At 34.6% G+C, this 26,066-nt stretch overlaps 4 protein-coding genes across 4 annotated transcripts; 1 reads left to right on the top strand and 3 right to left on the bottom strand.

Annotated features, from left to right (window-relative positions):
* Positions 1 to 9,642: 9,642 nt before the first annotated feature.
* On the top strand, positions 9,643 to 11,793 carry LOC110280348 (F-box/kelch-repeat protein At3g23880-like). Its single transcript, XM_021141208.2, has 2 exons — positions 9,643 to 9,804; positions 10,581 to 11,793. Exons 1-2 carry the CDS (start codon positions 9,643 to 9,645, stop codon positions 11,664 to 11,666), a joined length of 1,248 nt encoding a protein of 415 aa, XP_020996867.1. The 3' UTR covers positions 11,667 to 11,793.
* A 477-nt stretch (positions 11,794 to 12,270) lies between these two features.
* LOC107486547 (WPP domain-interacting tail-anchored protein 1) lies at positions 12,271 to 16,066 on the bottom strand. Its single transcript, XM_016107096.3, has 5 exons — positions 15,913 to 16,066; positions 15,228 to 15,745; positions 13,874 to 14,817; positions 13,126 to 13,230; positions 12,271 to 12,626 (listed from the first exon to the last, which is right to left on the bottom strand). Exons 2-5 carry the CDS (start codon positions 15,694 to 15,696, stop codon positions 12,426 to 12,428), a joined length of 1,719 nt encoding a protein of 572 aa, XP_015962582.1. The 5' UTR covers positions 15,697 to 15,745; positions 15,913 to 16,066; the 3' UTR covers positions 12,271 to 12,425.
* Positions 16,067 to 18,981: 2,915 nt separating this feature from the next.
* On the bottom strand, positions 18,982 to 22,512 carry LOC107486548 (ATP sulfurylase 2). Its single transcript, XM_016107097.3, has 5 exons — positions 21,756 to 22,512; positions 21,061 to 21,466; positions 20,520 to 20,780; positions 20,333 to 20,419; positions 18,982 to 19,307 (listed from the first exon to the last, which is right to left on the bottom strand). Exons 1-5 carry the CDS (start codon positions 22,307 to 22,309, stop codon positions 19,170 to 19,172), a joined length of 1,446 nt encoding a protein of 481 aa, XP_015962583.1. The 5' UTR covers positions 22,310 to 22,512; the 3' UTR covers positions 18,982 to 19,169.
* Positions 22,513 to 24,013: 1,501 nt separating this feature from the next.
* On the bottom strand, positions 24,014 to 25,684 carry LOC107486236 (putative UPF0481 protein At3g02645). Its single transcript, XM_016106789.3, has one exon. It carries the CDS (start codon positions 25,682 to 25,684, stop codon positions 24,014 to 24,016), a length of 1,671 nt encoding a protein of 556 aa, XP_015962275.1.
* Positions 25,685 to 26,066: the final 382 nt, after the last annotated feature.

Raw genomic sequence — 26,066 nt, 5'->3', positions numbered from 1 at the left:
ATCTGCGGAAATCATCTCGGAGCAAGGTCACTAGCCAGGAAAGTAATCCGAGCCAGATTATCATCACGGACCTTGCAGAAAGATGCCACAGAATTTGTGAAAAAGTGCCAACCATGCCAGATGCATGCAAATTTCCACGTGGCTCCCCCAGAGGAGCTTATCAGTATCACTTCTCCATGGCCCTTTACAAAATGGGGAATGGATTTGTTAGGTCCTTTTCCCCAAGCGCCAGGACAAGTCAAATACCTAATCGTGGGAATAGATTACTTCACAAAGTGGATAGAAGCAGAACCATTGGCCACCATCACCGCATAAAGAAGTCGGAAGTTCCTCTACAAAAATATCATCACAAGGTATGGGATACCTCATTCCATTACTACAGATAATGGAACCCAGTTCACCGACTCTACCTTTAGAAGCCTAGTAGCCAGTATGAAAATCAAGCACCAGTTCACCTCGGTGGAGCACCTGCAAGCCAATGGGCAAGCCGAGGCAGCCAACAAAGTCATACTGGCAGGGCTAAAGAAAAGGTTACAAGATGCAAAAGGAGCCTGGGCTGAAGAGCTCCCACAAGTGCTATGGGCTTACAGGACGACCCCCCAATCCGCCACTGGAGAAACACCCTTCCGACTAGTTTATGGCGTGGAAGCCATGATACCAATAGAAGTCAACGAACACAGCCCAAGAGTGATTCTCCATGACGAGATCGGAAATATACAGGGGCACAAAGAGGAGCTCGACTTGCTCCCAGAAGTCCGAGAAGAAGCCCAGATAAGAGAAGCGGCGTTGAAGCAAAGGATGACTACAAGATACAACAAAAAAGTCATTCGAAGAGCATTCACCCCAAGTGACTTGGTCTTGATCAGAAAAGACATTGGAGTCAACAAATCAGGGGAAGGAAAGCTCGCTGCAAATGGGAAGGGACCATACAAAGTCAATGAGGTCTTAGGAAAAGGTTATTATAAAGTGACCGACCTGAACGGCACCGACTTACCGAGGTCGTGGCATGCTTGTAATATGAAAAGGTACTACAGTTAAAAGCGAACTCTACTCCCTGATGTACTCTTTTCCCAACTTCACGATTTTTTCCCAAAATCAAAGGGTTTTTTCTGGAGATGGGTTTTTAACGAGGCATCATAGTAGGGGCTAAGGGAAACAGATTGTCAAAAACCCTTAGTAGCAATAAAGTACCTTCCCCAATTAATAAAGATCTTTTTCACCTTACAAATATCTCTTATAAATTCCTTTTTTGTTTTCTCTTTCTTTCTACGAAACGCGCCAACTTAAGCTCGACAAAACGTGAAAATCCCATGAACCGACCTAGATGGTCGTCAGGACAAAACGACGAGGTACAAGTTGGTGTAAAGAGGTTATATAAGTTGATCGTAAGAAACTCAGGGACAATCCAACTCATGAGTCGAAATGAAAACCCGAGTAGAAAGGCTCGGAAACACTTCGACCCGTAAATCGGAATGAAGAACCGAGTAGAAGAAAAACGCATCGCAAAAATAACCTAAGGCATAAAAGCTCAATAAACCACAAAGTTGAGCATAAAGGAATAGTGGAAAAAAGAGATCGAAAAACTATTGAAAAGACTGTCCTAGGTTCTTAAAGCGAAAAAAGCTCAGAAGAACAGACAAGTCGAATAAAAGGTTTTTGGAAAAAGGTCAAAAAGATTTCCTAAAATATCAAAAACAGAAAAGCATGCACGCATAAGGTAACTTAAACCCTTATCCAAAAAAGGGTATTTATTTTTTAACTCAAACCCTTATTAAAAAAGGGGCATTTCTTTAATATTTTGTTAACAGCCTTAAAAGGTCAAAAGAAATTGTTCAAACACCACCAACAAACAAGATATAAAGAGTTTAAAAAAGGGGGGGACTCACAGGCCAAGCCCCCATATAGCCATATAAAGTTATTTCTGCAGAGGAATAGACGGATCACCACCACCAGAGTCAGGAAAAGTGCCATCAGGACCGGGAAGAGAGGCAACCACAGGAGATGAAGAGGAAGTCGGAGGAACAACAGAAGAGCTCGGAGCGTCTTTAGAACGAGGAGGGGACTCCATAATCCTCTGCCCCCGAGTCTTCAATTCTGACTCGGAAACAATTACGGGGGCAGGAGGATCCACAATAGCACCATCAATGACGACTTTGTCCGGATCTAAAGGAGAAAGGTCCAGATCAGGGGCAATGACTCCGACCTGCTCCTTGAAAATCCTCCAAGCCTCCTCGGCGCCATCAGTAATAGAGTCCTCCAACTCAGCATATGCATTCCGAGAGTTCAACAAGTCCTTCCTCACCGACACAAGATCTTGAAATAAACTCTGGTAACTCTCCTGTGCTGCCTTCCTCAAACCCGCCTCCATGTTGCATTGGGCCTGCAACTTACTCTCCTTCTCCCGAAGGCTATCTCTCTCCTCCCTCAGCTTAGCGACCTCCTCCTTCAACTCCCTCTCATGCTCTTGATAAGAAAGAAGCCTTCCCTCCAGCTCTTCAACCTTCGAGGTTAACCCCAAAGAGCTGAGAGGAGTCTTCTCAAAAATATCCAAGAGCTTGCCACAAACACCTGCCGCCCTAAAACTCTCCTCAGCCAGAGTGGTAAGGTGGTTCCGAACAGAGACATCATCCATACTTATATGAGGATAGATGTTCTTTCGGACGAATGCAAGAGTATCCGCCTTAACCCCACCATCAAAAGAAGAGCCAGACTCTAAAGTCTTGCGCTTCTTCTTCTCCGGCTCAAAAAGAAGTCGGGCGGAGGGGAGTGGCCGAGACAAAGCTGAAGAAGAAATCACAATGGGCTGGGAACAAGTCCCCACGTTCTGAGGAGGAGGAGGAGGAGGAGGCGAGACGATCGCCCTGGTGCCACCAGTCCTAGCCCGAGATCTTGCCTTAGCCTCCTGAACTCTCTGTAAGATTCTTGAGTATTCTTCCTTGCCATATCTGCAAAAGAAACAATTAGCAAAAACAACAAGTCGACAAACCTCAAGTTGGCAGATACAAGTTGAAAATAAGAAACGTATATACATGTATAAAAACTACCTAGTTGGGACCGAACAAAAGTTGGTGATCCCTGGAGGAATTTTCTAGTATCCAAGTATGGGGCCCTCCCCCACACTTCTCGGAAAACCCCACAATGGCCGCCTCCACCTCGTCTAGGTCGTCCAGACCATACTTCTCACAGGGGGAGGCCTCTAACCAATAGAGGGGAAAGCAAGGGGAAGAATTCTCATATAAGAAAAAGGGGTGGTGACCCTCTACAGCTTGCACTTTGAAAAAATAATTTTTGAAGTCATGGAAGGATTCGTCAAAAAGGGTGAAGATTCTCCGACCTTGTATGGCTCAGAAAGACACCCATTGCTGCTTGTTATTTAACCCACTGAAGGGCTTAGTCATGTGGAAAACATAGAAGAAAATCCTTAAAGAAGTCGGAAAGTCTAAAGCGTGACTTATAAATTGATAAATTTTCAAAAAAACCCCAAGAGTTGGGGTGAAGTTGGGTAGGGGCAACACGATAGTGGCGCAAAACAGCCATTTCAAATTCAGAAAACGGAAGAAAAACACCCAAACGGGTAATCATGCTCTCATACATATAGAAAAAATGAGGGACCTCCTCGGAATCCCTCCCAAAACAAACCCGGTCTTCCAGACCCGGGGCCACCAACTCATACTTGGGCTCATCCTCCTCAAGAGTACAAAGGCAATGATGAGTGCGAAGATGGGTGATGAACTCGGCATCAACCAAGGGTTCCTCCCCTAAGACCGTGACATCAACCCACTGAGAAAGAACATCTACGGAAGCCATTTCTTTTTCTTAAAAAGGTAACAAAAACCTACAAAGGAAAAAGAAAAGAAAAATCAAAACACGGTCTCTAAAGGGAGGGAATACGAAACTAAAGTCTACAAACCAACCTATCTACAAAATAAAAACATGCAAATAGAAAAGCATGTTACAGAAAGAGCTAACCTTTATCTGAAAATGAGGGTTGGAGGAAGAAAAAGCCTTCGAAAGCACAAGAATGCAGCACAAACGAATGAAGGGGAAATTTGAAAAATCGCAGAAACGAAACAATGAAAGAGAGGGAAAGTATTTATAAGTACGTGGGGGGCACAATGGTAAAAACGGGGCAGTCATTAATGAGAATGCACCGTTACCAAGACCATCAATCCCTACGCACATCCCTAATAGACACAACGCTTGATTAGACGTAACTGTCAGAACCAAAAGGCTACGAAAAGTCACGTCGGTTTCAGATCATCACGTCGGTCCTCCTACGAGTCGGCTACGACCCCGAGTAGAATACTCGAACCCAAATTTTGAAAAGAAAATTGGGCTCGAGTAGGGGCACTGTTCATACCCTGGCCCAACAATAAAGGCCCAGGTCCAAATAAAAGGCCTAATCCCACGGATTGAGTCTCACCCAGTACCAACCTTCGTCCTACGAAGTCGGTTCTCACCACGACTTGCTCTATAGAAGTCGGGTACGAGGGTTAGCTGGCAGATAAACACTCATTCAAATGAGTAACTGCCCCTAGAATCTCTCTAACCACTTCCAAGAGCCATATCCTAACCTCCCTAAGATAATGGGACGGTTAACACCCTAAAAAGGTGGCACTACTCCAATGGTGGTTATTGGTTCACCACTATAAATACACTGACACCCCTCAGGTATTTCTAAGTTCCAATACATTCTAAACCTGCTTAATCCTTTGCTGACTTAGGTATCAGAGTGTCTTTGCAGGTACCACCCCCATCTCTTGGAACACATAAGTCGGACGGAGGTTCCCGAGTTGCAGATCCACTTGAAGCCTCCTTCTTCATACGTTTGGGCCAACCAACGCCATCCAGCCCATTAATCTCCGGTTACCCACCGTAACAATAATATATTATATAAATTTTGTTTTTGCCTAGATATAATACATGATCAAATTTAATAGTATCATTTAATTTCTATAATAACTCTATTTAATAGAATAAGATTTTGTTATTATTATTATTTATTAATGTAAAAGAATTTTATATAGATAAATAACCATATTAAAATTTATTATTTAAAATATTATCTAAACATAAAAATTTAATTTGATATTCGTGGAAAAAATTTTACACTCTCATGCATTAAAATTAAATATATATATATTCCATTGTTCCTCCAAGTTTGATGTCCACTATCTGTTTGTTTTGATTTGTATTCAGTTCTAATATTTCACGCCTTCATTTCGTGGATGCCCCATGTGATAATACTCCATTTCGTGGAAGGCGGGTTTGAGTTGCTATCTGACACGCACCAAACTCATTTTGTGGGGGCTTTTTGCGAAATGGAGTAAGAATTCATTTCGTAGTCGCAGGATAAAATGGGTCTACGTATTTTGAGCATAATTTCAAACCATGCACATTCTAAAAATAAATCATTTTTCTATGCGTATTTAGATAAAAAAAGCCTCTTCCAATAATATCTCCATTAACAGATAAACACAGAACCTTAAAAGAATTTGAGAGGAATCTCACGTAGTAAGGTCTAAGACGACTGTATTTTGTATTCTTTCATCACCCATATCTCAGTTTTATCCTCTAAATACAAATACGAATACAAGGCTAGATACCCTCCTTCTCAAACAACACAAATCAAAATGGTTTTGACCGTCTTTACCCTTATATGCTACAACTACTACATAGTCATCTTGTGACGCATCGTAACCAAAACCATATAGAAGAGCTTGTAAAAAGCAAGAGTACTCACCATTGCTTGTTGCGGCATTATCCATATGAGAGTATGAGATTGTTTTGGTGGAACTAGTGAGCAGGTTCATTGGATAAGAAACTGTGGTTTGCCATGTAAGAATATGGTATACAGGTGGTACCTTCTTGTAAATGGGAGAGATCGCTCTTGTATTGTCTTGGAGCAGTGCGTCGAGGTCAACGGAGTAAGTCTGAGAATTGTCTTGGAAGAAGAGGCATGTATGAGAGGGTGCGATAGAGTGATCAGGATGAGATTTTGTAAAACAGGGTGTTATCTAAATTATTTTTTATTAATAATAAATTTATCATTATAATTATTTTTTAGTGAGAGTACATAAAGAGTACATTGTATATGAGGTGTAATAACTCAACAAATATTTTTTAAGGGAATTATAAAGAAAATCTCATCATGTCTTAAGCTGTTCAAGCTGTGATGTTGATGGTTTGATGAATTAAAAGGGATTAAGAGATGGAGAAAAATAAATTCTTCTCATTGTTGAAGAGAATAAATAATCCCTTTGAAAAATATTTGTTGAGTTATTACATCTTATATACTATGTACTCTTTATGTATTCTCACTAAAAAATAATTACAATAATAAATCTATTATTAATAAAGAAATAATCTAAGTAATGGATCTCGGAAATGAGAGTGTTCCATAGCTTCCAAACGCGCCTGAGGCACACAAGATGTTTGATGGGGATCCTCAGAAAGATTTCTCGTATCAGCTCGAGAAGAAGGAGGTCGTTGATGCTCTTGAGCTTCTTCTCCATGCTCGATTGCTCCATTGATTGGTTCGTTAGGGTTCTTGGCAGGGAAAAAGATTCACATGTCCTTTCCCTCAATCCGTTTAAAAAAACGAGGATTTTCCTGCGTTTTCGTTTTTCTTTTCAATTCCTACTTTCCACTTCATAGGTCTTTTAAAGTAAAAAATAATGGAATAATATAACTTTGAAAACAGTTATTTTAAAAAAGTGTTGAAGTAGTTTAGGCAAATTTTATTTATATTTATGAATGGAAATGGTTTGTTGTGTATTGTTATTGGGAGGGTAGGGTTGGTGTTGGTTTTTTAATATGAAGTTAACTTTTTTAAATTGTTATTAAGTATATTAAACGGTTTGATTTGTTGAGGAACGAAGAGTAATACGAAATTGAAGAGTCCAATTTCAGTAGAGATAATATTTTTGGACACCATATAAATTGATGGATTTGATTTTCGTGCAATTTTTTTTTCAAATTTAAAGATAAATTTTTTAGTCAAATTTGTGAAAAATTTGGAAGTGAAAAATATGGAATGTGAAAGTGATAAATGAAAAGACATTTTTGGAATATGTAAGAGAGAATTTGTGGTAGCTTTAGTCAGCGCATACACGACACATATATTGATGATACAAATATGATCGTCTCATTTTAATATTTTATTCTGATGATTCGATTTTTATAAGCATAATCTTAACTATTTAATTTTACTCAATTGTCTATACTTTGTATAATATTTGAGTAAATACTCAATTTGATTCTTATTTATTTTAAATTAGGACAAGATTATTCCTATTAAAAAAATATATCTATGTCAGTCAATGTCCGTCTTAAAAGTGAACTATCGTAGGCTTCGTAGCTTCTCTATCATATTTTCTGATCAAACTTGCCAGAAAAATCTTATGTGGCAGTTATCAACGCTGATGTGATGAAGGTGGTGGTGTTGGATGTGCGCTCCAACCAACTTAGAAGCCACTGAACTCTATTAGCTGCTTCTGGAAACTTAAGGTCTTGAATGTTACCAAAGACTTCATGGAATATCTTTCCAAAACCATTGACAATTGCAGATCACTAGAGAAATTGAACGCCAACTTCAACTGATACAGCTTTCAGAAAGCATTGGTTTGGAATTGAAAAAGTTGAAGAAGCTATTAGTAAACTCCAACAAGCTCCTCTTCCTTCCATCCTCCACTTCACACCTCACCTCTCTTAAGGTGCTCGACGCCTGTCTCCACTGCCTTCACTCCCTTCCCGACGACCTCGAAACCCTCAACATCAGCCTTCCACTTCCTCTGCTCTCTCCCTTGCTCCGTTGGCCTCCTCTTCTCTCTCATCGACCTTGACATCAGCTACAACAGAATTCCCTTCTTGTTTTTTTTCATTGCTTGCCTCAACAAGCTCTAGAAACCCTGTGTTGATGATAATCCCTTTATGTCGCCGCCACTGAAAGGGTATCTCTGCTAAAAGTCAGGAGTAGTGGGAGCCACGAAGAACAAGAAACTTTTGTAATGACAAATTATATATTCTTCAATCCTTTTTTTTTCATATTTTTTTAGTATCACTTATAAAATTAATAATAAAATATTATATTTTATTTTTTTAAATTAAAAAAATTGAGAGAATTTATTTTTATTATTATCCTGAACACTTACACAATTTAATTTAAGAGAAATTCTTCGCATACAAGCGATTAAGACTTGTAAGTCTTACAAATCCAATTAAAACTAACGCTCAAAACGCGCTTCGAACCGTTCTTTTTCTTCTTCGTCTTCTTCTTCTTCCTTGCATTCTCTTTTTCCTCCTTCTTCTTCTCCTTCTTCTTCTTCTTCTTCTTGCTGCACGTTCTTCTTCTTCTCCTTTTCTTTCATTTTTTATATTCTTTTTCTCCTTCTTCTTCTTACTGCACGTTCTTCTTCCTCGTCTTCCTCTTCTTCTTCTTCATTTACGTGCTTTTCTCTCTGTTTTCTTTCTTCCTTATTCTCGATTTCCATTGTTTTTTGACATCAAGCTCTAAAGTAGTAGAAGATGAAGAGGAGAAAGAGAAAGAGTTCTGAATTATGCATAAGGTGTACTTCAACAAATTTTGGGTGTATTTTTTAAATCCTTTGGGTGTAGTTTTGTAATCCTTTAAGTGTGTTTCTGTAATCTTTTGGGTGTATTTCTATAATCGTTTGGGTGAATTCCTGTAACTATTTGGATGTATTTCTGTAATTGTTTTGGTGTATTTCTGAAGTTCTATTATCTTCAAAACGATTTCAAAGCTTGATTTCAGAAATAATGAAAAATCGAAAAAAAAAATGAAGAAGAAGAAGAAGAGGAAGAGGAAGAAGAAGAAGAAGAGTCGTTCATAATACATGGTGAGTGTAGCGCTTTAAAAACAGGAAACAGTTGAATAGCGCATTAAAAGGCCCGTATGTGTAGCAACTTGTAAGACTTGTAAATCAAAAAGACTTGTATATATAGCAGACCTCTTAATTTAATTAACGTGATTTTTCTTAAAAAAAATATTATCTTGATACTTTCATAATAATATATCTCAAATTCAAAATCATATTATTAATTTAAGAATGAAAAAAAAATTCACCTTTTCAAAAAAGATAATGTCACTTTAAAATTAATAAGGTCATTCTAATTTAATAAAATTTAATGTACTTTAAATTGTTCAACTCTCATCTAATTTTATCTTATCTAATATCATAAGAAATTGCTAACTTTTAGCATTCTTGCTATAAAAACACATGTTATTTTTACAAAAAAGTTATAAAATTAATGAGTAGATATTTTATATTTATATATATTATTTTAATTTTATTGTCTACGTAGTATATTTAATAAATATCTCATTTTGATTCTTTTTGGTTTAAATTGATTTTGTTTAAGTTAGATTGGATTTAAATTTTAAATAAGGTAAAGATTTACGTATACAGTTATTTTTATGTAGAGTTAATAATTAAGAATTATTAGATGATAATTTAGTCAAATTTATTCAATCATCTACAAAATTCTCTCAAATATATTAACTTTACATTAAGACAACAATTGCATGGGAGTTTTCACTTTTAAATAATTCTATAAAAACATGGAAATTAAAAATATAATTTGTTAGACTTGGCGCCCAAGAATCAGCCGCAAGTGTTGTCCATGGAGCTGTACTCACTTTCAAAGCGCCTCCGCCACTTCACCGCCGCACCTACTCAGCCCATCCATCTCTCCTCCGACAAGTCATACCTCAACGGTCGCACCGACACCTCGCGGTTCTTGGAATCACATCGCTGCTCCGTCGTCTCCGATCCTCAAGTTCCGGTGAGTTCCTATAGTTCCGCCTTTTACACCAAACGAACACGCAATTGTTTTCTATTAGGGTTTGTGATCGACACACAATCATAAATTCAGATTGCGTATCAACTAACATACGATGCAAAGAACCCTAGAAATGATCCACATTATTAAGCCAACATTTGCATGTCTGCTTAAAAAAAAAAAAGTGAAAAATATGATCTTGAAGGTAGACTATATGCTAGCTGAAAAAGTTTGTTGGATATATCATACGTGTTTGCTTTGGTTTCTTAAACTTCTCTTTTTTTGTGGTTTGTGTGTTTGCAACATACAATTCTTCTTTGTTCATCTTTTTCAGCTAAAAATGGTAAATTGACGTATTGAAAATTTGATTATCTTGTATTCATAGAACTTTTGATTATTTTGCTATAAAAAAGATTGACTACTTTGCTACGGAAATTTTAATTATTTAATGGTTGATTATTTGATTAAATGAAAGAATATGTAACTCACATGTAGATCTCTATACACAAATATATTGGCTGATCTGTGGTGTTAATTATATTATAGTATATGGGGAAGTGATATTGTTATTTTCGAATTTGATATTAAAACACCTCTTTTGTATGTTCATTATTTTATTTCTCAAAGTGATGGAAGAACTTTTTTGTTGTGAGAATAATTTAGAATTAACACATAGTACAAAAATGACATTATCAATTATGGAGCTAAAGTATTGGCTCTCAAAACTATTTCATCTCTCAGTATCTCTCAGTTTATGGCTTTATTTTTTTATGTTTTAGAGAAGGGAGTGGGATGCTGACATATTACTCAACATTCTGTTCCGGCTGGATGTGAAGTCATTGACTCGTTTCAAGTGTGTTTGCAAAGATTGGCAACACAACCTTGGGAGCCCTTTATTCCTGAAAAATTATGTGCAAAATAGTGTGCTGAGATTAACCGGTTTCATCTTTCAGCCACATATGTACCTGATCCAATCTAGCTACATCCGCGTGGAGACAAGTGGAACCAATATGTGGGAGATGTTCCTAGGTGGTCTTCCTGAAGATGTTTATATCTTGGCATCATGCAATGGCTTGCTCTGTTTCTATAGCATTTCACAAGAACCAGCTTTATATGTATGCAACCCTGCAAACAAACAATGTCTTAAGTTGCCGCCATCTAGCGGCGGATACATAAGCATTGGAATTGCTTTTGACTATGAAGGAGGATCCATTGACAGTGCCACCAACTCTGCCAAGTTCAAGTTAGTTAAAGTTGTTAATGCTCAACCAATGATTTCTACTGACTTGAGATTTCAAATTTATTCGTCAGAAACAAGATCTTGGAAGATGTCAAATGCAACCTGCAAAGGCGGGATATTGTTGAAGAATAAAGGAATTTACTTAAGAGGTGTCTTATATTGGCTTGGCGAATGCAAAAGAATACTGGTTTTTGATGTTCGGACCGAGTTAGCTTTGTGGATTCTTAGGCCATGCGCTGCCAAAGATACTTGTTCGTCGTCATCATGCATCGGAGAGTCTAATGGCACACTGCATTATGTCTCACTGACAAAAACATTAGGTCTTTGTGTGTGGAGTCTTGAGCATTATTTTGGAGAATGGACTCTTGAGTACAAGATGTCTTTTGAGGATTTTAAAGAACAATGTGAACTTACTTTTCCCAAATTTTTAGTGGATAAATCGGCAGTAACTCCTCTAGCCTTCAAAGACTGGGTGTTGCCGCTGCTAATTCGTGGTAAGGATCAAGTAATTGTCTATGATTTTAAGAACAGAAAGATGACTTGGGCGTGCAGCTTGAAACGTTATGACCCAGGTGCAACAGTGTTTTCTCATTCCATGAGCTTGGTTCCATTGAATGATGCATAGCTTGGTTCCATTATGCGCCCATTTCTTTTGGTTTTGTATTAGCATTTTTTTTTGTATATAAAAGAAAGCGGAGATTTCTTTGTACTTATTGTTATGGCTTATTATGATGATATTATTTTCTTCAGTTTGCTGTTGTTATTAATGCTGTGTTAGCTAATGCATATGGACCATCTTTGTTTGCAACTTTGAATGATTTAGATGTGTGGTAGAAAAACTTAATGAGAAAATTTTGAAAGGGGACAAAAATTCAAGAGGAATGGATATTTTTCTTTGGTGTCTAAGAGGAACGGATATGAAATCAAATTCTATGAGATCATTCAAGCTGAGGTATTAACTTCTGCCCCTAAGGCCCTAACTATTTTTTCAATATATTATTTGGAATGTGATCTGTTTATTTATTTTTAATTAAGTTTATCTCCTTATAATAAATATTATAAAATTTCATTTTGGTGCCTAAGTTTTCAAATGTTTGCTTCAAATCTTCAATTTTGTTTATTGGCAACATCCAATATGCAAAAGGGTTTTTAGATTGAAAAAAGATATACCTATCATATGGTTTGGAAAAGAAAAATGTGTTGTCAAAAGTCAAAACTAGTTTCAGGAATCAAGAGAAAGGATCCATATACTCTCGGTGGGAGTAAAATTTTGATTCAAGACCAAAAAACAAAATTTGATTACTACATAATGATTTGCATCACAATTTACAATACCATTACCAATGGCACCTCCCCAATTCCCCTCTGATAAGTGATAACTCATTTATAGACCGAAATCAACATTCACATCCTTGAAAAACTGGAAAGCTACAGCTGAAACCAGTACAACAAGAAACGATTTGAACAAGAACTTAAAACCAAGAACTCCGGCATCTATTCTCCTCACTGACCCGGCATCCGGCAGAGAATCCCCAACCTTGGTTTGATTATCATTTGCAGAAAAATTCATCCAACACCTGTCCGCCTGGGAAATTAAAATAGGAGCGATAATTAGAGTGTAGCTGAATTCAACATTTTCCAGGTTCTTGAGATTATTGTACTTCGAGAATTTTTAAATTCTTTTAGCTCAAATTCTCAATGCTCACATCTTAAACTGCTATGAACGTAAAAAATTGAGTTCACAATAATGATACAAGATCAATGTTATGTTTTTTATTTGATGTATATAGTAACAATAGTATATAACAGTAATTGGAAACATTGAAAGGGGACTGAAAAAGTAGACCTAGTAACATTCAGCATCAAATATTCAGGAGTTTTTCTTTCCATTAGAATGATATTTTATGGCAAGTGAAAATGACTTGAGGCAATATCTAGAGGAAACAATTTTCACTTCAAAATATCTTGATCAAATTTCACATATAAGACACTTGTAATTATAAAAGGTTATTCAACATATGACTATCCCCCTTAGAAGTAATGAACAAATAAGAAACAAGTTCAAAAAAGTCTGAAGTACTCACCTCATAGTCATTCGCCGACGAAGCATTAGATTCTGGAAAAATACCATTTGCCGCCTGCTTTAGCTTTACTGCCAAAATTTTGTTCTCACTTGCTAAGGAAGAAAGCTGCAGATAAAATGCAAATATTTCCATATTTAAACAAGCAAGGAACTATACCTTAAGAACTTAATATATTTAGTTTGCCTTTAGCTAAGCTTGAATTCTTAATACCAAACTATCTTCTTTGCTGATCCAAAAAAAATTCAAGCAGATTTGGTATAGTCTTTTGCTCTTCTTTTTTACTTCTTCAATTAAACAACTTGAATGTTTTAACAAATAAACATTCTATCAACTCAAACATCCCTTGGGCCAGGTACACTACTACTAAATTTTGTTCCTCTGAATTTTTATTTAACAAAATTTAATGGAACAACTCCATGGACCAAATAAGTTTTTTTTTGTTTAATTTTTCTTGGGGAAAAAAGGGGGTCAATCTTAAGACACAGTAGAAAATCAAAGAGAGAGGGAAAAAGGTTTCCTCATTCACTTGTTACTCACAAACTGACAACAAACAAAGCATCACAAACTGCAATGTTCACTTATGATGCTACACAGAACAGTCAATACCATTCAAAATCTTACTCGTTTCTGCTGATTGATGCTAAGAATAATGAAATTAAATATCACGCAGGCAAGAGACCCAGCAGGATACGATATGCCCTGCTATGACAGGTCATGATGGTTTTATGAGTTAGTTGCATGGCTTTACCTGCTTATTAAGACGTTCTCTTTCAAGAGCAATCTGTGTTATCAAATTCTGGAAAATCATTGTCCGATTTCTGATGTCCTTTGCAGTTGCCACTTTGGCTTCCTCCACCAGGTGCAATGATCCCTCCAAGCATTCCAATCTATTTCGCAAGAAGCTTAGCTCCTCATTCAACTCTGCGTTAGTTTCGGATATTATGATACACTTGTCCTCTGCACTGTCAGCCCGTATCTCAGCTTTAGAAACCTTTGACTTCAGATCCTCTATCACAAGCTCCATATCTTTAATTGTGGAACATAACATACTTTGCTTCTCCTGACTAGCTTCAACAGATGCGACTGCTTGCTGGAGTCGTAAATCATATTCCTTTAATTGCTTCTCAAGTTGTTCTACATTCTTTTCTTTCAGCTCAAAAACAAGGTTTTCCATGTCTCTTATTTCGGAACACATCGCAGTATACTGTTTCTGATATTCATCAGCAGAGGCCTTTGTATTCAGGAGTTGAGATTCATATTCTTTTAGCTGCTTTTCAAGTGAAGACACCTTATCTGAATTGCCGCTTTCAAGCCTAGCTCTGAGCTCAGATTCTCTCTGATTTAAACCATTCAAATTGAACTGAGAAATCTGGAGCTTGCCTAACAGGTCTACTGAAATTCCCATCAAGATCTCACGTGCATTGTCTGCCTCAAACCATCTTTCACAAACATCAGCAGCTTCTTCCTCCGCATGAATTAGCTCTTGCTCTAAAGAAGCTATCCTAAGCTTTAGAGTTTCTTCAATTTGTCTTGACTTATTGATATTCTTCTCAAGATCCATTTCATTTGCTAAAGATTTCTCCAACATCCTCAGAATATGTCTTTGTTGCTCAATTGTTTGCATATTCATTCCTGTTTTGACATCCGAAGAGTGATCATCCTCTGGGATTTTCACACCCTCTTCAGCATTACCTGTTCCATGGAAATCAATACAAAAAATATATATCAGAAACGGATATATTATATAAAAAAAAAATTATTCTTATTGGTCACTGACACATTCATGAAGAAGTAGCAAGTTTGAGCCAATCAGTTCGATGGTCTTAATGCTTCTTCTTAATTCTTTAATTTTTTCCTCTGACAAAATAATAATCAACCAAATTAATTCATGAGGAATTCCCTCTGAAATTGTACAAACAACTTCATATGGAAATTGAAGTGGACCCCTTATAAGGAAGGAGACAAAAATACGAAGGAAAAAATCCTAACCACTTCAAAAACAACCACAATTTCTATAAATACATAAGTCAATTAATAAATGTGTAAACAACCAATAAGGAAGAATAGAAACAAAATCAATCAATAAGATTCTCTATCATTACCACTTTCTTCTCTCTTATAAGAAGACAAAGTCCTCTGAAAATCAGTAGATTGCTTCTTAATCTCAGAGAGCTGCTCCTCAGATTGCTTGAACCCTTCTTCAGAAACTTCCAACCGGTTCCTCCAAATGCTGTTGGTAGAAGACACAAACTGCTCAGCTTCAGCAATCTCAGCATGAAGGGTCCCCAAGAACACACCCAATTCGCTCACCTCAGAATCCAACACTCCACACAACAGATCAAACTCAAGCCCCTTCTCAGCACATTCCATGTCCATTACCATTCCATCAATGCCATTTTTTTCCAAAATCATTGTCTCCAATTCACACTCAAGGGTCTCCAAGTTCATCACAAAGATGCCCAAGTTTGTAACTTTCTCTGAGAAACATGCAAGATTCAGCTCCAGCCTCGTCAGCATTGTGGAAACAATAAAATCTATATCATATTCATCTTCTCCACTCTGAGTATCCATGGTTCTAAAAAAGGAACACTCCAAAAACTTGTTGTTCTTCTCCCGGAACCTGAGTTCGAATTCAAAAACCCAATAAAAATGTCAGATTTTGAAGCCACATAGTGAAAATTTGTTGAATTCGGGAAGGGACGAAAATAGAATAAATAAACAAATTGGGAGAAAAATTTGAATGACAAATTTTTAGAACTGAGACTATTGAATGGAGTAGAACTATACCGATTGAAAGGTGCAAGAAACGGGGGGAATCGGAGATAGAAAGTTAGTGGATTTCGATCGAAAACATGAATTTGGAAGATTCACAGTACGGTTAATCCCTAACTGCAAAATCAAAGACAGAAGCACGAATACACTGCACTTCTAAAACGCAGCGTTTTGCTTTTGAAAATTTTTTTTTTTCCTCTTTCATTTAGTATACTATACATTTTCAAAAAAAAAAATATGGTTCAACAAAAACGTCAATCTATAATTATTAATTACAAGGGTTCTTTTTGTTGCCAAAGAATTATAGTTCAAATGGTATATGATATCGTATACATATATACATATTGATTTAAAAAAAATCATATTTTTACGATGAAATAATGTTATTTTTATTTATTATTTCAACAATCATGTCATATAAATACTATGTCTTATCATCAATTATATTTTATTTTATATAATCAATTTGTTTATTAAAAAATTTTTATTTTTTTATTTATTTCTATTCTATTTATATGTTTGCATATATTAATATTATTTTCATTAACCCTGGAATTCTAATTTTCTACCTCTTGCGTTTTTTTTGTAAATAATTAAAAAAATGAATGAATGAAAATGAAAAAAACATATAAAAATGTTACATTAAATTTAAGAAATTTTTGACAATTAATATAAGAGATTAAGAAATAAAGAGTAGTAAGAGTCTTAATATGTATAAATTGTAAAATTTAAATATTTGTAACTGAAATTTTTTATAATTATCATTATTATGACACTTTTAATGTATATTTATTATATTTAATTAGTATTTGATGTTTCAATTGAATAATAATAGATAAAAATTTTTTGTTTTAATTTTTTAAAAATATTTTACTAAATAGTGATTAGTTGATTTTAATCTTTTGCCAAATCATTAGAATTGCTGATGTGGCATTATTAACAAAGAAAAGATGGCTTAAATTCATTGTGAAAATAGTTTTTATATATTATAAATAGATTAGAGTGAGATATGCGCATTGATTACTTATATTATAAATAGATTTTAATAAATGTTATATTAAAAATATTTTAGAGAATATATTATAAATAGATTTTGAATTTGTTTTTTTTAAAAAGACATAAATTATTTATATTAGAATTATATAAAACTGTATTTTTATTTTTTTTTTCGATTTGCATTAATTGCTACCCTTTGTCTTTTTTTTGTGTTTTTTTTGTTTGTAAATAATTAAAAAAATGAATGAATGAGAATGAAAAACATATAAAAATGTTAAATTAAATTTAAAAAATTTTTGACAATTAGTATGAGAAATTAAGAAATGAAGAGTAGTAAGAGTCTTAATATGTATAAGTTGTAGAATTTGAATATTTGTAACTAAAATTTTTTATAATAATAATTATTATGACACTTTTAATGTATGTTTATTGCATTTAATTAGTACTTGATGTTTTAATTGAATAATAATAGATAAGAGTTTTTTGTTTTAATCTTTTTAAAACATTTTACTAAATAGTGATTGGTTGATTTTCATCTTTTGTCAAGTCATTAGAATTGTTGATGTGGCATCATTAGGAAAGAAAATATGGCTTAAACTCATTGTGGAGAAAGTTAGTATCAGCTTTTATATATTATAAATAGATAGATAGATTTGGCAAGATTTGAGTGGTAGATTCTAAAATTTTGCCAAGTAATTTTGGTTGTGACTATTGCACAGAACCGTTTAAAAAAGAGGAATACATAAACCTGTGCTATTTGCAATGAGTTCACAATTAAAATGTTATTATTTGTAACAAATAAATAGGGCTATTGAAAATGATATTGAACAACAGAATGAGAAGAATAAACTGCAAAGTTCAAAATCTTTAGGAAGATAATTGGGACGAATTTCCTACGTTGGCGGCGTGACGTTAGTTTGAGACACAGAGTCGAGCTCTGACAGAAAAAATGCAACAGGAAGAATGGAGTTTGTCCTGGTTTCTGCAATTTATGCAATGCGATTCCACCGGAGATGATCGTGATGGACAATTTGTTTTGAGGAAAAAACAATGACTCATGAGACCGGAAGAGGATGGAGGAAATAAGATCTTGGTACGGAGAGGTGTCAAGAGGAAGATGATTTTGAGAAGTATGAGAAAGGTATAAACTCTTTGGTTTTCAGAGTTTTTTTTTTTGTAAATGTTAATTTGTGTTTTTGTTGTTTTAGAAATAAGGATTGATTTGGAAAAAGTTAAGTTGTTGGTTTTTATTGTGTTTTTTAGTTGTTTTTGTGTTTTTTATTTGAAAATAAAAGTTGATTTGATAAGATTTGAGTGGTGGATTATAAAATTTTGCCAAATAAGCGATGATACTAATATAGCATTAGTAGAAGAGAAATAACTTAGAACTAATGTGAGTAAACCTATGTATCTACTTTTATATATTAAGAATATATTAACAAGTGTGACAAACCATTAAAATATGAATTTTCTTTCCTTAATTTGTGGATGATTCTATTTTTTCTTCTCGTTTTTGTTTTACAAAATGTTTCTTGTGTCAATAAAATTTGAAACTAATGTTGATATATGGAACATTTTTAGTTAGTTAATTAATATATTTCTCAAGGAAGGTTAGTTGTTGATCATTTATATTGTGTCGTCTTAATAAAGTTTAAAGTGAACTAGAGTCAAAGTAACGAACAATTAAAAGGTCAAATAAGTTTATTTAATAATGAGTTGAGTATTGATTAATAAAAAATAATTTAGAAATGATTTTCCAAAAGTTCCTTTTACAGAATGCTTAATGGCCTTAAGACAAAAGCATGAAATTTAGTATTATAAATACAAATTAATTTTAATGTAATATATAAAATATTTTAGATAATCATCCAATCATATCTATTTTTTTAAATAATTATTTATGTAATTAATATAAAAAATTACTATTTTTGTTGACATGATATCACATAATTAAATACATGTGTAAGATTGTTTATTAACCATACATCAAAATTAAATTCTACAAATAATATTTATTTTGTAGCATGTTTCATGCAAAACTAATTTGAAATTCAAACTCATTTTATACAGAAGCTACCACAAACAAAATTCTTAAAAGGCTAAAAGCATAGTACTAATTCCTTTTGCAAAGATCAAAATGATACACATATTAATTCAAATATGATTGCCCATTCATGATATGATTTCTTGATCATGAAGGCACTCCTAAAACTGTGCTTCTAGAATCTTCCTTTATATATGAAAACAAAAATGCAAAACATAACAGTTATGTGAATCTATGCAGATAACACTGCAGGCTGTTGTGGTGACTCTTCAGTTTGCAAACTTTCATAGTATTTAAGAAGAACCTTCCATCCATTAGGACACATAAAACCATCTGGTGGATTCTCTCCACTTTTTGCATAAGCCCTCATCTGAACAAAACAAATTACCAAAACATGTTACAATTTTATACTCTATATGAGATTCATGTTCTTAATATAGAACTTAGTTCAAGTGGTATTATTATGGTTTAATTATTCTGTTGGTTCCTATAGTTTCACCAAATTTGCAATTAGATCCGTATACTTTTTTTCTTTTTAATTAGATCCCTACACTACTTTCAATTTTGTAATAGGTCATTTTTATGTTAAAAATGTTAAAATTAACAAAATATTTCTCTCAAAAAATATGTAATCAAAGATCTAATTAGGTTCTTAGTTATAAATATCTTCCATTTGCAGAGAAATATTCAATTTAACTCTAATATTTTTTACATTAGAAAGGATCTAATTACAAAATTAAAAGCAGTGTTAGGAACTCAATTGAAAAGAAAGAAATATAGAGACCTAATTACAAATTTGATAAAACTATAGGGACCAACAGACTGATTATTATTTATTAATTATTAAGTAGCTATCCTTTGGTTAATTGCATTGGCAGTTAATGACAGTTAATTATTTTTTTATTATGACTATCAAAAACATTCTGGTTCCATTTGATTGGTAGTTGATGAATTGGAAGTTCCAAATTTGATCAAGAACAAGAACAAGTATGAATTGAATCAAGAACATGACTGGACAGGCTATGGCTGGAAGTATGTCAATTACTTGTGTTCAAAGAAATTACTTAGAACACATTTTTAAATTTCAGTTAATACAATGCACCAAGATTAATTTGGTGCATGCATGCATGGTATAAATTGAATAGAAATTGTGAAATGTAAAATCATATTGTGATCACTAAATTAGCATAATGCAGTAGTGTTTATCTTGGTGAATCAGAGAAACATAACAAGTTTTAGTAAAACTATGAAGGTTTATTCTTCACTCTATGCTCTTAGTTGTTCCAATATGTAACATATATGATACTTTGCTTAAGCTGTAGCCAGTTCTAAGAAAGAAAGTGAACCAATGGCTGTGGCAGATGCAGAATTGCAGATAAGAATCAAAAGAAATACCTTTGTTCCGGATATGAAGAGAAAATCCTTGGCGCGAGAGGGATCGAAAAATGCCATCTTATTCTCACTAGTATCATATGCTGCTACCTTCAATTTGAGAAAAAAAGAATGTGTAAAAGATGTTACTATTTACACAAATGAAATTGATCTCTTCAACTATGTGAATACCAAATATAATGTTACTTACCCTAAATGGCAAAATATTAAGCTTTTCTAGGCCAGGTGCCATGCTTAACACCTTTTTACCATGATCAGGATCATATAGATCCCTCTTCTCAGTTGGGTGTCCCATGCCAGCTGGATCGCGACCGACAATATAGAAGTTGGCACCAGCATTGATCCTAGCCTTGGCATGCCACTGCACCTCGGTTGGACCGGCATAGTGCATAGGTGAAGGAAATATAGCCACTATGGTGGTCTCAGGATCAAGAACTCCATCTTCTAAGACCTAAGAAGATACAAAAATATTTACCATAAGAACAGTGCTTAGAAGCATATAATGGCATGACCAAAGGGTCAATAATTATGTCACATTAGCAGCTAAATTTTTAATCACATTGATTTTATACTTCAATTCTCTTTTATCTATCACTGTTATCTTCTATACATTCTTAGATAAATATGATCTAAGAATGTAGTATAAAATAATGGTGAAAGATAAAAGAAAACTGATGGATACTACTAAACATCACACATAAGAAAAATAGCAATGTGAAATTGGTAATCACCTTGCTATGTTGCTCCATTCTAACACTCAAAGGCACATCATCAGCTTTTGTGAAACCACCAAGAGGATGAAGCAACAAAATTGGATTTTTGTATCCCATTTCCAATAGGCGCTTTCTAGTATCATTCATTAACAAGGCATGACCATTATGCACAGGGTTTCTTAACTGAAAGGCAAAAACTGCATCGGCTTCTCGCCCGTCGAATTCCTCACGGAGTTGTTTAGGAGATAGCCTGTAGTTATCAAGGCCATCATTGTACTTGATAGGCTTTAGCACTTCCAAGTCTCCTCCGAGAAGCCAGTTTCCGGCCGGAGTAATCGCCTCCTCTACATATGGCAGCCCTACAGCAATTGTTCCCCATGTTCTAGCTATTCTTTCTTCCTTGTTGTGCTTATAGATTTCAATGCTGCAAAAGGAGTTGAGTGGTTAAGAAATACCAAGTAACACCATGAAAGATAAGTTTATTAAGACATGGCCTTTTGGCAGTGAAATTTTTAATAATCATACTCTCAAAATGGTTGCATATATATTAGATTCAAAACAATAATATTGATTAAGTGATGGACAAAACACATATACAACTTATATCATGGCCACAAAGAATTGAAAACAGCAACAATTAGGTATCAATGAACACTAAGAAGATAGAATATGATGAAAAGAAAACAAGAAAAATGTGAGATTTAGAGAGTGACCTTCTAAGAATAGCAATGCAATCTCCACTGGGACCAAGCAACCCAACATTGGAGGAATTCCCAATTTTCTCCTTGGTCTGATCATCAATTGCCAACACAATTGGTAGTGACATGTTCACCAAAGATCCATTTCCTTTCAACCTCAAAGCATTGAAATGAAGGCTTTGCAAGTACTCATCTTCCCTCATGAACCCTCTCAAGGGGCTAGCCCAACCTTCACTAATCACATGCACCCACTCTATATCAATCTTTGTGAGCTTTACCTTTGGAAGTGCCTCAGCTTCCAAAATCTTAGGACCCCTTTGAGACTCTGGCACCACAAGGTCCACCAATGCACCCCCATCTGGCTCAATCAATGAGCTCTTAATAAAGGGTGCACCATAGGAGCCTAAGCTCATTTTTCTAGACCTACTAGTTGTTATGATCAATGGGTTGGAAGTGTAAATTGGTTTGGTTCTAATGTTACTTGTGTTAGTGTTGGTGTTGGTTTTGGCATGGTGGTTGAGGTAATTTAGATGGGAAGTTGTTACATGTAACTTAATGGAGAGAGACATTGTTGTTGGTGTTGGAGATTACTGTGTGAGAGAGAGAATATATTATGTTAGAACAAGAGAAGTAGTTGTCTGACGGAGTTGAACAAGAACCTCTAGATTTGGGAAACATGTTAGAGCCACCCAAGTTGGTATCTTTGTGCCTTTTTTGTGTTTGTGGAGGAGAAAAAGGTACTAGTCCATGTAACTAGTAGCAAGTTGAAAAATTTGGGGACCCTTACCAAAAAAAAAAAGAAAGAGCACAATGAAGAAAGATCTTGTCTTTTGATGCATATAAGAGTTAAAATAGATTTCAACTTATTAATTAACCATCCTTGATAAAGAGAAATGTTGTTTCAAACCATAAACCATATTAGGGAGACTATTATGCACATCAACATATATAAATAATTGACAATTATTAATTATTAACAGATTATTCATGGAACTAACATTTTAGGGAACACTATTCAATGTTCAATTGTTCATCATTCAACACACATAATTTTGAGAAAGTGCAAACAGCTGGTATGTTGGCTAAGATTGAAAAAGACAAAAACATGCATCCAAATTTGAAAAATTTACAAGCTTAACTTGAGGCAAAAATGACAGATTCTTAGGCATTATCTTAGCTGAATTAATGTCTGTACTAATTTAGGCAAAATGATTTCTGTGCACTTGTGGCAATTGGCATGGTGTGCCAAGCAAATTTGACACTAGCGAAAACCTCAACCACTCATTTCCTTATCTTCTTTACTATATTTTGCACTGCTCTAAAAGGGAAAAAATTCTTAAAATTTCTATAATTTGAGTTATGGGAACGAAAAATTTGTATTGAGAGATATAATAGAATTCTTGATAATAGAATCCCAATACTAATGTCAGAGATATAAATAATATTTAATATGTATTCTTTGGTTTTCTACGCTCTATTGTATATCCCAACTTGACAGGCTAAAGACTAATCCATCGCGGATCTGAGCTCCATTTAAAGGTTTGTTGCTGCCCAATAGATTTCTGCATGCATAAGCCAGGATTCAAATCCCGACACTTGTTTAAGCAGAATAGTTATTCTAGAAATGAATGAAATGAACATAACCATTTATTTTAACCGAAAAAGTTGCATGCTTTTCTGGTACTATTAGTCAACTACTACAGGACTTGATTTGAATCAGTTAATAGTGAAGTTGAACTCTCAAGATCACTCACTAAATAACTTAATTAACACAAAACTAACTGATAAACAAAGTTAATTACTACCAAATAAGGGCAAAGATAACATATTGGTCATCATGACCTTTGGTTAAGATTGAATCACTAATCACATATGGTTCATTTTAGAAGACTTATATTCAATTTTGCAGATAATATATGAAAGAGGAGATTCTGTATAAACCAAAAAGAAAAGCAGATTCTGTTTTTCTTTAGATCACATATTGGAAAGATCAGGTTGCAGATTCCCATGCCAACTGGGGCTGCAGTCATGACTTGATGCTGAAAATTTTGGCTTCATCATCATCCCCTATAAAGTGCAGATTCCCTTTCTTTTCAGAACTTAGTGCTTTTTCTTCTTTCCTTTTCTCAGGATAATTTTTTAAATGTAACATTTCTATTTATCAAGGCACTATTTGTAGAAATTAGAATCTGTGAATTCTCATTTCACTTACATGTTATTGGTTATCTTAGGAAGATACAAGATATGCTTAAAACTTGATCTAATAAAAATGTTCATGCTTTTATGAATTTATAGAAAGTGAAAAAGACTTGCAAGGAGATCAAGAACAAGAGGAATATTGCTGCAAGGAATGTAAGAAACTGCCATGAACCAAACACATAAACCTTCACAAATTTCCAAACCTTAATACTAACTCTACCATTATAATACTGATTAACATCTTCAATGGCCTTATCCAATAATGGCACCCTTGTCAACTTAATGGACTTACTCATCCCATTCCACAAGTTTGCCACCTCTTCATCACTCTTTAAGTGATTCAAAATCACCCCTTTTTCTCTAAGGATCTTTGCATCTTCCTCAGTGTCTATGATCCCATTCATCAATTCAGTGTAACGTGTAAAAATCAATGGCCCTGATGAATTTGATGCCTCATAAGCAACCAAGTTTCTTAACAACACTTCAGTGTTTATGTCCAAACCAACTTTTGGAAGATAGAGTGTTTTTGTTTTAACATCAAATCTAATGGTTGATATGTTTCCATTAGCAGCAATGAAACTAACCCCGGATTTCGCGAGTTCTGTGACCGATGGAATTGTGATTTCTTCCATTAAGGGTGACTTGTTGATGATATTATTTGAACTTAAATTACCATTTTCTTCTTTTTTTGTTGGTTCTTTGTCTTGATTAAAGAACAAGTACTCAACTGGTTGCTTTATGATTCCGAATCCGGGTAGGTTAGAAATGATTGTCCAAGGCACCCTAAAGATCACTTTCATGGTTCTACATGTTAGGAACATTTTGATACAACTTATTGATGCTTCAACCAATCTTGAAACCATTTTCCAAACCCCAAATAGAAATTGCTTAGCATAGTTCACTAACGAATTTTCGTGGTGCTCGCCATCTTTATGCCGATCCTCTGATTCTGCTGGATCGGATTGTTCTTCCAATTTAGGCACAATCATGTCATACAAAAAATCTAGAAGATGTGCACATTCTGAGACAAGGATTTGGGGATAGTCCTCCTCCTCCATGGGCGAAAAAGGCGAAAGATCTTTAAACAATCCTATGAACATGGAAAATAGCATGTCATCTGCTAACTCTAGTGATGAGAATTTGAACTCCAACATCTTTCTCAATACAAATAATGGGATTTGATTTTCAAGCATCACAATATCCTTCAAGATTGCATTGTGAGCTAATTTTCTACCTGCATAATCCAACAAGTGAGACATTCTTGAAGAAACTCCTATTGTCATTGTTCCATCATGGTTAGCAAAAATTTGAAGAAACTCTAACAAGAATGCAGCATCAACTACCATCATCCACGCCAACGTTTCGCCATTAACATTCAAGTACTTATGGTAGCACCCGCGAATCCTATGTTCAAACCTTATCAATTGGACAACAATGTGCTCCAATTTAAGGCTTTGCAGCTGATTTTGGAACCGTTTCGCGGCCGCAAGCTTGTACCTCTCCATTTCATATAGCTCTTGGCGCCAATAATGGTAAGGTCCAATTGCAACTTGTTGAGGAATATATGAATCTTGATGAATGGCCATAAGGGTCTTAGGAACATTGAAGATTGATACAGATAACTCATCACCATAATCTAGATCTTCATCAAGGATTTCGCGGATTTTAATCACCCACCTAAGTTCATCAAAGTTGGATGTTGACTCATCTTTTGGCATCATTGAAGGCTTAAAATAACGTGACATGTTTTTGGAGAAATTAAGTACAGTTGGGATAATAAGGTTGCTTTTTACATTATTCAGTAATTGTGAAGAGTGTGTAAACTGTTAATATTTATGGTTTGGTTATCATTAATTAATGGCCTTTAGGAGTAAGAATAAACGCATTTCCTATGATTCAATGTTCATGAGTTATATATTAAGTTATTCTTCAGAGCATAGTTAGTTTCTAACTGTTTATTTGAAGTTATAAAATTTGAAGACTATGCATGCTTTTCATGTGATTTTGATATACCATTTTTTATGATGTGACAATATAGGATTAGGTATTTCATATTTGTGTAAATTTTTTTTTATATTATCAGTGTATAAAAGTTAAATTTATATAATTTATATTTCTATATCATAT

Source organism: Arachis duranensis, chromosome 4 (assembly GCF_000817695.3).
Source record: "Arachis duranensis cultivar V14167 chromosome 4, aradu.V14167.gnm2.J7QH, whole genome shotgun sequence".
Classification (NCBI taxonomy): domain Eukaryota; kingdom Viridiplantae; phylum Streptophyta; class Magnoliopsida; order Fabales; family Fabaceae; genus Arachis; species Arachis duranensis.
This window is presented reverse-complemented; position numbering and strand designations above follow the sequence as displayed.